Source organism: Monodelphis domestica, chromosome 2, assembly GCF_027887165.1.
Source record: "Monodelphis domestica isolate mMonDom1 chromosome 2, mMonDom1.pri, whole genome shotgun sequence".
Classification (NCBI taxonomy): domain Eukaryota; kingdom Metazoa; phylum Chordata; class Mammalia; order Didelphimorphia; family Didelphidae; genus Monodelphis; species Monodelphis domestica.
In genome coordinates, this window is record NC_077228.1 from 542,290,822 (window position 1) to 542,305,681 (window position 14,860).

The 14,860-nt window shown below is 51.9% G+C and overlaps 1 protein-coding gene across 18 annotated transcripts in view; it reads right to left on the bottom strand.

The window, feature by feature from the left end:
- PCNT (pericentrin) overlaps nucleotides 1-13,329 on the bottom strand; it is a 105,997-nt gene extending 92,668 nt beyond the window's left edge. For 5 of the 18 annotated variants that reach the window (XM_056820152.1, XM_056820148.1, XM_056820159.1 and 2 more), the window contains exons 1-4: nucleotides 12,254-12,797; nucleotides 10,025-10,240; nucleotides 8,569-8,646; nucleotides 6,834-7,001 (exon numbers count right to left, since the gene is read on the bottom strand). In XM_056820152.1, coding sequence (XP_056676130.1) covers nucleotides 6,834-7,001; nucleotides 8,569-8,646; nucleotides 10,025-10,240; nucleotides 12,254-12,325 — 534 coding nt within the window. In that variant the 5' untranslated portion in view covers nucleotides 12,326-12,797. Of the gene's footprint in view, nucleotides 1-6,833; nucleotides 7,002-8,568; nucleotides 8,647-10,024; nucleotides 10,241-12,253; nucleotides 12,802-13,068 lie in introns of those variants that run through there. The other 13 variants (XM_056820150.1, XM_056820163.1, XM_056820162.1 and 10 more) reach the window with 11 other exon arrangements.
- Nucleotides 13,330-14,860: the final 1,531 nt, after the last annotated feature.

Genomic DNA, 14,860 nt, shown 5'->3' on the forward strand with positions numbered 1-14,860 from the left:
CTTGGGTCGTCTATGCTCCCCCCCAAGTTCAGGGTTGGTGTGCTTGGTGGAGCCCCCTGACCCAGCCCAGTGTTCCTTCACTACACAGCTGAGGAAATCAATCCCTCAAATTCCCTGAGGTCTCTGGAAAAGCTCTGGTCCCATCCTCCCCCGCAGAGGGTCCCCAACACAGACTGTGCCCCCGGTTTTCTTGCATCATCACCCTAGTGGGGTTCTCTCAGCAGCAGCCCCGGGGTAGAGGGCAGGCCCCTAAGCACAAGAGGTGGGGTCCTTCTCCTTTCACTAAGGGCAAACAGACGTCACCAGGCCTGGGAGGGGAGGGCTGAGGGCTTCCCCCAAGAACAGAAAGGAACCCTGAAAGACACCCACCCTGGAAGCCAAAAGGAGAGTCTTGGGAGGGAGGGAGGCCTCCCTGCAGACCCCGAGGCCCCGCTCCTCAGGCTGCAGGGTAAAGGGGAGCTCGGGGTCCAGCCGGATCCTAACAGCTGCCAGGGCTCCATCCAGAAGTTCAGAGATTCTGCATTGTGATTGTGGCCCCTGGGCACTGTGCCTCGATACCAGGAAAATACACTTTCTCCTCGTTCTCCAGGACCACAGCCCTGGAATCCCCTCTGGCTCCTCCCTCCCCCTCCCCCTCCATGGCCAACCCCCTTGTCTCCTCTCAGATGAGCGTTGGGGCCCTCACCAGCTCCAGCCTGGTCTGTCCCCCTCCGGTCCAGCCTCCATTCGGTTCCGAAGACGATTTTTCTAAAAAGGCGGCTCTGCCCTCTATGGCCTCTAGACCCAAGCAGAAACTCTCTGGAATTTCAAGGTCTTGCTAGCCAGCTCCCCCCAGCAGCGACTCGACTCGATGCTGCTACCAGGCCTCCCTGGAGCTTCCCCCACAGCCGACCTACGTCACTCTCTATCCCCTTTGCACCTGGCCCCCCCTCAGACTGAGCTCCGGAACCAAAGGCAGGTTTCTGCCTTTCTTCACACGGTCCCTGGCACACCGTCGGCACTAAGTCGGTGCCTGGGGACCAGTGACTAGATGAGTCCTCCAGATGGTGCAGAGTTTCCTGAAAAACTAGCCACGGCACCATCGCACCTCCTCAACAGCCAAGGCCTCGCTCACCCATTCCTGGGGCCGGACCAGACAAACACTAGAGCCGATCCGGCCGCAGGACTCCAGGCTTGCGCCCAGGGATCTCTGCTGGACCTCGGGTGAGGGCACAGCAAGGAAGGCTCATCCCTACATCGACAGAGGACGCCAAGCTGAGAGAGAGAGTGGCAGCCCACAGAGGATCATGGCAGGCTTGAACAGGAGGCTGAATCGAGTGCCAAGGTCGCGAGGGGCACAAAAGCAGGTGTTGCAGGAGGAGGCCCAGGCAGAGAGCCACTGCGAATCGGATCTGGGCACCTTCAAAGGAGGCCGATTTCCAAGGACTAGGAAATCGTCGAGACGCTGATCGGAACCCTGAGCCACCCGCGATGGTGTCCTGGAATACTGTGGGCAGTTCTGGGCATCAGGGGCTAAGAAGGACCCTGAGAAACAGGAGAGTGTCCAGAGGGAGCCCATCAGAGTACCACAGAGAGGGCCCTGAGGTCCAGTGGAACCAAGTGGGACTGTTTAGCCTAGAGAAGGCTCAAGGGAGACCTCAGAGCTGTCTTCAAATAATCTAGGGCCTACAGACCAAGTTAGGTCCTAGGGAGGAGAGTCTAAATTGTTCCCTTGCCTCGGAGAGCAGAACCAGGAACAGTGGGCTTATGCTCGGACAAACTCCCAACAATGAGAGCCGTCCCAAAGTGGAAGGGGCTGCTCCAGAGTTGGTGGGCTACTCCTGTTGAGGCTCTTTAAGCGAAGGCTAGGAAACCACTTGTGAGACATGCTCCGTTGAAGATTCCTTGGGATCAAGATGCACTAGAAGGCCTCTAGGGGGCATTTCCACTCAGATTCTGCAACTTGGGATTTTTATTAATAATTGCTCTAAAGGTTGTGAACAACATTTCCTTTCTTCTTCAGAGATCACTCAAATCTGCCGAATGGGTGCGTGTGGTTCTAAAGGAAAGCCTTACAAGCTTAGGCGTATTGTTGTCTAGCATGATCTCACCCCGATTACTGCTGAACACTGAAGTGTAATGAAAAACACTGCTGAAGGTTTAATGGTTTTTTAAAACCTTATAGACATCAAACTGCAGGGCATTCCTTTTCTTTAATTTTTTGTTTTTTTCTCCCAATCACATGGAAAAACAATTTTTTACTTTTCTTTTAATTTGTCGCTCCAAATTCTCTCCCCTGCTCCACCTTCTCTGAGACAGGAAGCAATTGTTAGTTTTTATAAATGCAATCGTATAAAACATTGTTCTGTGTCAGCCATTTTGTGAAAATTTCAAACAAAAAGAAAATCAAGAAAGAAGAAAAGAAAAAAGTGAAATAGAGTTGGCGTTCAGAGGCAGGTAGTATTTTTCATCACAGCTCCTCTTGGATCACTGTATTGCTAAGAATAGCTCTATCATTCATGGCTGATCACCGACCACTGCACGTTATTGCCACTACTGTGTACAAGGTACTCCTGGTTTTACTTACTTCACTCTGCATCAGTTTATCAGGTCTTTCCAGATTTTTCTGAAACCATCTTCCTCATTATTTCCCACAGCACAAAAGTATTCCAAAACAATCATATAACACAACTTGTTTGGCCATTCTCCCAACTGATGGATGTCCCTTCAAAGTCCAATTCTTTGCCACCACCAAAAAAAGTGCTGCTATTAATACTTTTGCACATATAAGCCTCTTTCCCCTTTAGATAGAGATCTAGTATTACTGGAGCAAAGCTATGGAGCCCTTTGAACATGGTTCCAAATTGTTCTCTAGGATGACTGGATCAATTCACAATACCACCAACGATGCATTAGGGTTCCAGTTTTCCCACATCCCCTACACATGTCATTTCCCTTTTCTGTCATAGTAACAAATCTGATAGGTATAAAGTGCTACCTTAAGATGTTTTCATTTTCATTTCTTTAATCAGTCCATGATTTATTTTTTTCATGACTATATATTGCATTGATTTCTTCATCTGAAATCTGCCTGTTTATAACCATTGATAATGACTTGTATTCTTATAAAAACTGAATTCAGTTCTCCAAATATATCTCTTGCCTGTTTACTTTTTTATGCTTCTCTTGAGTTACATGTTTAAAGATCAAATTTTGTGTTCAGCTCTGATCTTTTTATTAGGAATGTTTGAAAGTTCTCTATTTCATTAAATATTCATTACCCCTACTCCCCAGATTATAAGCAATTTCACTGGATAGATAATTCTTTGTTATAATCCTAGCTCCTGTGCCTTCCAGAATATTACACTCCAAGCCCCTCCAATCCTTTAATGTAGAAGCTGCTAAATCCCGTGGAATCCTGATTGTGGCTCCACAATATTTGAATTTGTTCTTTCTGGCTGCTTTTAGTATTTTCTCCTTGAGGTGGAAACTTTGGAACAAAGCTATAGTATTCTTAGTTGTTTTCATTCTGGGATCTCTTTCCAGAGGTGATCAGTGGATTCTTTCTACTTCTATTTTACTTTCTGATTTTAAGGTAACAGGGAAGTTTTCATTGATTGTTTCTTGAAATAGGACATCCAGTCTTTTTTTGATCACGGCTTTTAGGTAGTTCAATAATTCATGAATTATTTCCCTTGGACCTACTTTATAGGTCAGTTCTTTTTCCAATGAGAAATTTTACATTTCCTTCCATTTTTTTCATCCTTTTGATTTTGTTGTATCATTTCTTGATGCCTCATGGAGTCATCAGCTTCCACTTGTCCAATTCTAATTTTTAAGAATTGATTTTCATGAAGGAGCTTTTGTACCTCATTTTCCATTTGGCCAATTCTTTTTAAGGAGTTGTTTCCATCAGCAAATTTTGGGATATCTTTTTCTAATTTTTTTACTTTCTTTACCAAGCTATAAACTTTTTTCAAGATTCTCTTACATTACTCTCATTTCTTTACCAATTCTAACTCTGATTTTTAAAAGTCCTTTTTGAGGTTTTCCAGGATTTCTTTTTGGGCCTGATAACAATTCACATTTTCCTTTGAGGTTTTGCATGTAGCTACTTTGACATTTGTCTTCTTTGAAGTTCTTACCTTGAAGTTCTACACCATTGTCCCTTTAAAAGCTCTGTGTGTGTGTGTGTGGGTGTGTGTTTTGCTTATTTTCCCAGTCTATTTTGTAACTTTCCACTTTAAAGTTGATCTCATCTCCTAGACTGAGGAGAGCACCACCTCAAGCTTCTTGAATCAGATCTCCCTATTGGCTTACACTGGGGGCACAGTTTGGCTGTTGGCCCGTACCAGGATTTGGGCTCCACTAGCAGCTCACCCACATAGGGGTCTCTATGCTGTGAAGTGGGGACTCCCTGTTGGCCTACTTACTTGCAGGCAATGCCTCAGTCAGACTGTGCTCTCTCCCTGCCTAGTGAGACAGAACTTTTCCTGCTGACCCTCCAAGCTGTCCTAGAAAACCACTTTACTGCTCCTAAGTTGGTATTATTCAAAATGCAAAGAATTTAGGAGAGTTTTTACCTCGTTTAGCCATTCTGACACTAGAAGTCAGGGCATTTCTTAAAGAATTTTATTTTGCTTTTCTCCTTTTTGGGATGACTTCTTCAAAATGATGTCTAGTTGTATTTGTTTCCTTTTCAGTGCCTTCTGAATCCTGACTCATTTAGAGTACCGCCCTGCCTGCGTTTTGTCCTGAAAAGTCAGTTAACTGTTTAAGCTCTGCTGCACTTGAGGTTCACCCCTCCACACACACATATTGTGCACTTAGAGCTGCATGACTCTTCTCTTTTTTGGCTACTTCAGTGATTATGATTCACATTAACTTCATTCCTCCTTTCTCTTTTTCTGTGTCTTCAACTGCCTTTCAGGACTGAACTTGATATTCTAAAACTTCTTCTCTTCCTTTCATTTGTTTGTTAACCATTCCTTGCCAAGGGAGGCCCCAGACCACTGGCCCCGACTTCTGCCAGTCCCCTACAGCCATCATCTAGGGAAAAGGAAACATTCATGGTAGGGATACGGTCTCATGACCATCTCACTAGGAGCTGGCCATGCCTCCTGCACAGAGAAGGAAGTCCCTTTCCCGGCTCTCCTCAGCACTGTAAACCGGCTCCACATTCAAAATGAAATCTCTCAGTGCCCTTGGCTTCTGCCCTGCAGGAGAAGTCTCTTACATGTGGTCCCTCCATGAGAATGCCAGTTCCCAAGGAGCAAGAATTGGATGGCCTTTCCCTCTCGATCTCAAGGCTGAGCCCAGGGCTTGGCAAAGAATAAGGTCTCAATAATTCCGTAAGTACTTTTGTAAAACATCCTGCAATTTGGATTGTTCTATACATAATTTCTTTGTGTCCAAACAGCAATTTTGCTCATTGCATGCCAATTTTTATGTGGTTCATGATTTTATTAAGCCTATGTGCTTCCTCTTCTAGCTTTAAAATTTTGAAGAGGGGGCAGCTAGGTAGCTCAATGGATGGAGAGTCAGGCTTAGAGACAGGAGGTCCTAGGTTCAAATCCAGTCTCAGACACTTCCCAGCTGTGTGACCCTGGGCAAGTCTCTTGACCCCCATTGCCTAGCCCTGACCACTCTTCTGCCTTGGAACCAATACCCAGTATTGATTCCCAGATGGAAGGTGAAGGGTTTAAATAAATTTTTTTTTGAAGAAGATAATGGGGTCCCTGGCACCCTAAGGAGCTGTTAACTACCATGAGGAAGAATCCTCATTGGCCTCTTTCCCAGCCAGTGCTGCTGCTACCAGCTGATACTGTCCACTGCTAGTTTACTGCACATCAACCCTGACTCTCGCCTTCCTCACTTTCTTTTCTCCTGCTCTATTCTGCAGGGTTGATGGCAGGAAAAGCCCCAAAGCCATCCCTCCCTGTTCTCCTTCTGCCCCTCAGCGTGACTGCAGGCAGGGGCAGCAGGGCCAGGGTACAAAATACTGCCACAAAAGCAAGGCCTCCTGACATTTCATCCTTCCTGGCCAGGCAGATGCCAGGAACACAAGACACCTCACGGGGCTGTGGGGTCAGCCACCAAGTTTTTCTGTGCTCCCCACCCTCCCCCATGAGGTCAGCAGCAGGGCCTGCTGAGCAGTCGATCCCCCTAAGGTGCTGCGCCTGAGGCCGCTCCGGGGCCTACAGGAGGAGATCCCCTGCCCCAGGAGCACAGAAGCAAAGGGAGAATCCCAAGATGGAACAGGAACAAGACCCCTGGCCCACTCTGCCTGCATGCTGGTGTCTCCCTTAGTTAGCATGGACAGCTGGAAGGCATCAGGACCGCGACGGAACCTCTGACTGCTCTACAGGCTTCCCGGCCATCCCTGCTTGTCAGCTGCTGTGAGTTCAGGGAAGGGCAGCTCAGCAGGCTCATGAGCTGCCACCGAATGGACGAAGGAGATGAATCAAGGAAAGATGTGTGCCGCGAGCAGTCCTGCCCCCGGAGCTTCAGATCAAACAAAGAAGCCTTTACCAAAGCCCACAGCTCATTCCCAACTCACTAGCAATCACGACTGCAACCATCAAGCGACTCCAAAGACTTTAGACAGCTGAGAAAGGCCTGCCAGGTGTCCATCCCCAGTCAAAAGCCCAGAGACCCAGACTGAGAGCAGCTCCAACTCTCGGTGCCTCGCACAGGCACGCCAGGAGCCTTCGGGACCTCTTTCCCTCCTCCTCCAAATTGGGACAACGTGGGCGGCTCCGGGTTGGATCCCCCCAGCCTTTCCCCTTAGGATGGGACCCATTCCAAGAGTCAGCCAGCCAGACGGGCTCTGTGGAGGCCAAGCTCCTGCCTACCTGCTGTAGCTGAGCGGCCTCCGAGCACTGGGCCAGCTGAGCCTGAAGCTCGCCCACCTCCTGACTCAGGAGGTCGATGTCTTCCTGCTTGTCCACGAGTTTCTCTTCCAGCATCTTAATCGTGGCCTCCTGAGCCCTGGGCTCTGTAGCCAAGGACGGCGTGTTGTCCTGTTCGGAGAGAGGCAGCACCACTTCGCACCCGCTGGCAACCTCAAGGCTCACCTAGCACTTAACAATCGTGAGGGAGGAGCGGAAGCCCTCACGCATGAGCCAGGAAGCCGGGGATGGACGTGCCAAATGGCCTCGTTGTTGCTCAGACTTAGGAGCCTCCAAAGAAACGGGATGGCTAGAAATCCTTCTGAACGTGGCAGCAGAAACGCAGAAGGAACACGGCTGCTGGACCACATGGGTGGACGGGGATAGGGCTGGAGATGGAGACGCCAAGCGGCCACCCTGGTGCACATACTAATAACATGGAAATGGGTCCTGGTCAATGACGTATGTCAAACCCAGAGAACTGCTCCCTGGCTGGGGGGAAGGGAGGGAGAGGGAGGGAAAGCGCATGCATCTGGTGACCATAGGAAAATACTCTAAATTAATTACTTAAATAAAATGTTTCAAATAAAAACAAAAAGAAGAAATCATTCTGAAGGGGGCAGCGAGGTGGTTCAGTGGATTGAGAGCCACGACCAGAGATGACAGGCCCTGAGTTCAAATCGGGCCTAAGTCTTACTGCTCTTCTGCTCTGGAATCAATACCGTGTTGATTCTAAGATGCAAGGTAAAGGTTTGAAAACAAGCAATAACTGGATGCAATAACTGTAAGAGCAACTTTTCCTATGGTGACAATTCTGAAGAGAGAAGGCAGCCAGGATAGCCTTCCATTCATTAAAAAGATGAAGTGGGGGGCAGCTGGGTAGCTCAGTGGATTGAGAGCCAGCCCTAGAGATGGGAGGTCCTAGGTTCAAATCTGGCCTCAGACACTTCCCAGCTGTGTGACCCTGGGCAAGTCCCTTGACCCCCATTGCCTAGCCCTTACCACTCTTCTGCCTTGGAGCCAACACACAGTATTGACTCCAAGACGGAAGGTGAGGGTTTAAAAAAAAAAAAGATGAAGTGAATAAACTCACTGCAATTCTTCAACAGCTTTTGAGCGTGAAAGAAAACTCGCAGTGCTAAGGGAAATCCCACTGATTCAGTATTCCAAATGACTTCGGTCACTTGAAAGAAGTTCTAAAAAGGAGCTCAAAATCCACCCTGACAATGTCTCAGACCACATCCTCGCAGTCCACAAGCCAGAGCCATTTCAAAGGCCCGGTGCACCGCAGGCCTGGGCTGGGAGGCCACATGCAGGCCAGCCCGTGGAAGCAAGCCAAGAGCCCACGAATGTAGCATCTCCGAGACCCCGGGTCACCCAACCCATGTGATGGCTAGGCGTCGCACGGCGAGCCGGACCCCAGAGCTCCCTCTGAGCTGGCCACCCGCCCCCGTCCCAGGCTCGGGAGGAGCAGCAGCAATGCAAAGGGGGTTGGGAGCTCCCTGCCCTCCGGAGCAAGCCTCCGGGTTCTCAGAAATGGAGAGAAACGGCTCAGCTCAGACCCCAAGAGGCTAAGTGCACCAAGACAGAAGAAGATGAGAAATGCAGGAAGAAGCCACTCAATGACCCAGACCCCCGCGTGGCGGGGTTTAGTCACGTGCTCCCACTAAGTCATGGAAAAGAAAACAAACATCCTTACTTCGAGTCCTGGTCCCTGCACGATTAGCTCAGGAATTGAACTCTTCGGTGTTCCCAAACTGGAAAGCCCTCTCTCGGCCTTATAAAGAAAGAGACAGAGAAGGGATCAGGGAGGAAGAAGAGCAGAATCGTCCACAGCACAGCCCTGCTCCATAGCACCCCCCCCAAACACGGATGGCTCCGGGATGTTCTAGGTGCCAGCCTCGCACACAAGGCATAGCCTCTTTGCCAGATGCCGGCATCATGAGATGACACTTGGGGCCATTCATAGGCCTACACTTTCCCATCTCCTAAGTCAGCATGGCTGCCTGAATTTCCCTAAGACTGAGCAGGAGGGTACAGCAGGGACAGGTGGTCAAGGATGTTGCTCTCAAAGGATCTCTCTGGGGAGAAAATTCGTCTCCAAATATTACTATGGGGCAGCTAAGTGGTTTAGTGGCCTCACTCTTCCTCGCTGGGTGACCCTGGGCAAGTCACTTAGCCCCCATTGCCTAGCCCTGACCACTCTTCTGCCTGGCTTTAAAAAGTGTATGTAAATATAGATATATTCACTTATATCGCGTATGTTAAGCATCAACTCCTTGCAGGACAAACGACTAAAAGCATGGCGTCCACAACAGCTAAAGAATCTACGTGCCGCGGCAGCCATCGTCCTCTCAGGAGGCTGATTAGCAAGAGTTCTGCACGTACGCGGTTTCTGGGTGTCCCCCGACATTTGTAGTGTGGGTACCAGCACCTCAGTTTAGCAAAGCAAAAACTCCACATGTTGTCTCTACAGGGTCTGTGCTGGCCCTCTAATTCCCACGTCTCAAGCTCGGACTCCGTGCAATACCCGGCAACAGCCCTGCACAACGTGTGTCCTGACTTCTAGCCCGCACCAAGAACCCAGGAGCCCCCCGCCAAGGCCGACCCCCTACCCCAGGAGGCTCCCCAGACGGTTCTCCCAGCCACGGGTTCCTCGCCCCCACCTACCATCTCGGGCCGAGATTCCTTCCCTTCTCTCGCCCGCCCTTCTTCTCTCTCCAGGGCCCACCGCCATGGTGCTAGTCCCCGTCCGCCCTGGCTGCACCAGCAGAGCCATGGGACGCGAGACCATGGGTGCCCCCCACTCACTTCTCGGCTGATAAGGGGAGAGGGAGGCAAGTGGGACGTTTCGAGAGCGTTCTCCGTCTGAATTGAGGACAAAACCAGCCCTTCTGGGCCAGTGGGTGCTCGCCAACCTTTGTCAAAACAATCGCGTTTCTCCAAAGGACCGTGTCGCCAGCTATAAAGCACCGGGGCAAAGACAACGCCAAGGACTCACCTTGTGGAAACAAGAAGCCCACCCTCCCCCTTATGGCAGCCAGAAACAACAGACCAGACACGGGGCTTAGTAAGCCACAAGGGCACGGCCGGTCACAACGACAGCAAGCCAAGCATCCCCAAGCAGACAGCAGCCTCTGCAGGCTGCGGTTCACCTTGGCCTCCGGGGCCCCGCTCACGCCGTCCGCCGGCTCAGGGCCCGCCACGCTCTGGGCCACGTCGGAAGGGAGCTCGCCCTCCGGGGGCTCTACCGCACGCTCCTCCTCCTTCTCCTGGACAGCCTCATGGACAGTCGAGCTCTTCCTCTTCGACGCCTTTTTCTTCGAACCCGGACTGTCGCCTTTTGTCTTTCTTTGTCGAAACTGAGCAAGCTACACAAGAAAGTTAAGAGATAGTAGAGACAGAGATAAGTGAGGAAAAAATAGCATGACCACAAAGTCCAGACTCCGGTGGAAGAAGACATGGGCCTCTTAATCCAACTGCCAATAAAAACTCTCCTTGTCTCCCTCCTTCCTGAGGTTTGTTCTGGCCCAGGCAGCCCAGCAGGGCGTCACATCTAGCCCAACGCATCCCAACAGACGGAAGCTCAGCATTCACTTGGCCAGGCTAGACCAGAAACCAAAACGACATCCAAGGCCCTAATTTCCTTATATAAACAGGTCAAAGGAGTTAAGGCCAGAACAGCTCGCTAGGCTTGGTCAGCTTCGGAGAGTGGTCTTAAACAACGAATGTGAACGAAGCGAGAGACCATCCCTTCCATCCTCTTGCTCCCATTGCCCCCAAGTCAGAAAGCGAATTGACAAACTTCCTAGCCACAGATTGTGAGATACAGGGACAGAAATAGCCAAAAACTAATTAAGCTAGGTCACTTTCTTCAGATGCTCTATTTTTCTGGAACTACCCCAGCTCACAAAGCACATGGGACCTCCAAATAATGTCACCGAGCACCACTTATCTCTCCTTAGTTCCCTGAGCTGAGATTCCAGAGTAGTTAGCAGAATCTTCCACTAACATTTCAAAGGCACAAGAGCCAAGATCATTTCAACCAAAAGTGTTCCACTCACAACCCGAGATTGTCCAATAGAAAGTCAGTATTTATAATCCATTTTGTTATAATGATGGTAAGAAGTGGCAGTTTTATGGGCCCAAATTACACATGCGCTATTTCTATGACCGTCACCATACACTCTCCGGGACCAAAAGACAGACTGTCTTCTTTCCATACCCCATTTCCATTTATTTTGGGAAACATATTTTTCTCCAGTATCAATTCTAGACATCTTTGCAAGCGATGGCTTAGTTCAACAATTCCCTTGTGCTTTCTGTGCCCAACAGCTTGAAAACGGAAAATATAAGAAATGCTTGATACACAAATGAATGGGGCTCACCTTCCAGGAGGAGAGCAAATGCTCTAAGTTGTTTTGAAACAACAGGTGGAATTGGATTTCCCCCCTATTTATTAAGCAACCCGGTCATAACTGTAAAAAGGCAGAGAGGGCCGAGCTCCTGAGGCCAGTGGGCCAGCATCTCCTCTCAGGTGCTCATTCTTTCCATACCCTAGCACTAACCCACACCCTCCCCTAGAGGAGCAGATGTGGGCAGGAAGCCCCTGCTTCTCTAGGCAGTCTTCCCTGCTTAGGCCCCAAAACGAATTAATTCTTTGCAAAGACTAAGGGCCAAAGTATAAATCTTTCCTCCGAGAGCTCCAAAAGGATGGCTGTTTTGGCGGTGGCGGCTGCTCCTGCTCCTCCTCCAGGGCCTGTTCCATTGGGCAAGTCCACCATATGCCCACCTAGTCAAGCATTTTAAGTGCTACAGTGGGAATGACCTCTTTAGCCAGGCACATTGATGCTTGACATCTTGGTTCCAGGGCTGCCAGTTCAGAGACCTGGCTAGGAGGGACCTCAGAGGTCCAAAGGAGGAGACAAAGGCCCCCAAGAGATAAAGAGCAAAACCGGCACGTTTGCTGACACTTGTTCATGCCACAAGGATGATATCAGTATCCCACAGGTGTGTGGGAGAGCCTCAGAACCAGCCCAATTGCCCTACAGAATCCGCATGGGGCCAAAGCACATTCTTCTGCATGAAAGCACTGAGGTTTTCTCAATGACAGCCACAAGAAGACCTGCCCCATCTGATTCTATATTCCACCCAGTCCACCCTCACAGCAGCTGAAAAGGCTAACTCAGAAGACCCCACCCCCACCCCGAGCAGGAGCAGAGCCCTCCCAGGGCACTTAGAAAGTATAGGGCCAAGGTCATCCCCCAGAAGTTTCAGACAAGGGCAAGAGGCCTGGCCAGGCAGGGGGATCACACAGTGCCTCCCTGGGGGGACCTCAAGTTTCTCCAACTGTGTAACGTGTGGAGGGGTTGTACATTTCAGACCTTAAAGGATGCTCCAGGTCTTCTAGGGGGGCCTGTTTCACATCTATAAGGGGGGAGGGGTGGAATCCACATATTTCAGGCCTTGAAGGCTGTTCCAGGTGGGGAAAGAGGGGGCCTGTTTCCCCATCTGTAGGAAGGGGTGTCACACATTTCAGGCCTTTAAGGCTGCACCAGGGCTCCCTGGGTGGCCTCAGTCTCCCCATTTGTTAAAGGAGGACCGGGAGGCCCACAGGCCCACAAAGCCCCATAAAGGCTGGCCTCGGTTTCCCCAACCGAAAAAGGGGCTGTTAGGGTGGCTTCCGGCTCGGGGCTGAGCTCGCTCCACAAGGGGCCTTTTTCTGGCTCACGCCCCCTCCCCAAGCCCCGCCAGGGGCGGCTACTGTCGAGGAGCCTGGAGGTTGCGCCCAAGACAAGCAACCTGACAGCTGAGTCCGAGAAGGAAACACAAGCTCCAGACTTCCGGACAGGACTTCGGCACTTCCGGGACCCTTCTAGCTGACGGAAGCAGCGCGACTGGCTAGCCGCCTGAGCCTGGCCCCGCCCGGGCCCCCGCTGATTGGCCGGGAGGCTGGGGGCGGGGACTAAGAAAGAGCGGCGGATTCAAGATGGCGGCGGCCAGGAGGTGGAGGATTCCGGGCTAGACGGTGGGAGAGGTGCGGCCCCGGCAGGAATTAGGGGCCGCCGAGCTCCCGGGCTCCAGCCTGGCCTACGCCTTTCCTCCCTCCCGGGGCTGTAAATTCCCCTCCGCTCCCCGATCCGCCCCCAGCCTCCCATTCCCTAGATGCATGGGGGTCCCACGCGGAGGTCGGCCCTACCTTTGCCCGGCCGGCCTCCACCTTGCGTCGCCGCTCATCTCGCTCGTCGTCCTCCATGGTCCGGCGCGGATGCGCGCGCGGCTCGGAGTAGACACGACTCAGTGCCGCCGCTGCTGTATTGACACAACCTCCCCGCCCCCTCCGAGCCCCGCCCCCGTAACTGACCGGGCGGGCGGAAGACGCGGCGTGGTCCCGCCCCCGGCCTCACTGCGCCCTCGCAGCCCTAGCTGCGTCTGCCACTCTCAGATCGCCCCGCCCTTTCCCCAGCCATCCGCACGCCTACAAATGGATGTCTCTGCTGACCAACGAGTGAGCAGCGTCCGGGTCTGCTCCGCCAATCATGACCTGAGGCGGATCCCTCTTCTCCTGGAAGCCCGACCCCGCCCCGCTAACCGCCCGAGTCGACTTCTGATTGACAAGCGTGTTTGCCTCGCCCTCCTTTTTAATCTTGTAGTCCAGGCTCCGCCCACCGTCGAAAAGACTCGGCCAATACGCTGTGAGCGTCGGTGGAGCCGAGCGCTCTGTTTGGTCTATTTCAAAGGGCCCGCCTCGCGCCGCTGGGAGCGTTGTCCAATCAGAGGCGCGGGCGGGAGAAGGTCGGAGGCAGCGGCCGGGGCTTGGAGCTGCGGCTCGGGGCGGTTGAAGAGTCCCAAGCCCGGGAACTCCGGGGCGGGGCGGGGCGTAGGGGTGGAGCCAAGGCAATCACTGACCCTCCCTCCCTGCAAGCCCTTTAAAGCCCCCCCCCCGCCCCCCGAAGCATTTCGGTGACCCTCTTCCTTTATTTCCTCCAAGTGAGCCATAGCGATTCTTCTTTTACTGTACGACTCCCCAGCCTAGACAACAGCCTTGACGGCATTGGATCCTCTGCCATGACGTCACTGCCAGTAGCGGAGGCCCGGGATTGGCCCCGGGGCCTCTGTACAAAATCCTTTTCTGCACAAGAATGCTTCTGAAGCCTAGGGCAGAGAAGCGCGCCCTGGTGTGTTACCCACGTGCCTGTAAGCTTGTCCCCGCCCACGTTAATAAATAGTTCCAGAGACCCACTGAGCGCCGCTCTGTGGTCCCCAACAGCAGAGCCTGGGCAAGGACAGGGTGCAAAGGCCAAGCACCCTGGGCCTGGGGAGGCGGGCCAGAAAAGCCAAGTGGCCCCGGGGCCTGCAGCTGGTCCGGACATTGGACCCCAAATGAATGGGAGGGAAGGCCTGGGCTCAGCGCCCCAAGGAATTGTCGGGGCCTTCAGGGCTCTGACCGTGGGCCCCCAGGTTCCAAAAATCAAAACGGGATGGCCCAGAGATGGCAAGGAAGAGAGAGCTCCGTCAGACCTGGGACCCTTAGAAGAGGGAGGCCGCCTCCCTTCATGTCCCTTCCGGAGCAAGAACAACCACAATCCAATCACTTCAGCTGGCAGAGAAGGCCATATTCTTAACCAGCAAGAGAAGGGCTTTTTGTTGTTGTTCAGTCCTTTCCATCTCAATTTTTGGCCATCCCTTTCGGGATTTTTATGGCAGAGTAGTTACAAATGAGGAAACTGAGGCAAACGAGGTTGCAGTGACTTGCCCAGGGTCACACAGCTGGGAAGTATCTAAGGCTAGATTTGTACGCCAGGCTTTTAGAGCACAAATATGATTGGTTAACATTTCTAGAACATCGGAAACAAAGGTTCTGTTTCCAGGATGCCTCAACTATCAAGATGTAAGGCAGTGTGTGGGACGGCAGCCCCACTTTTTACACTTCTCCGAGGCTCTGCACAGCCTCTGGTGGATCTGGCTGGGGGCCAGAGATGCAGTCATCA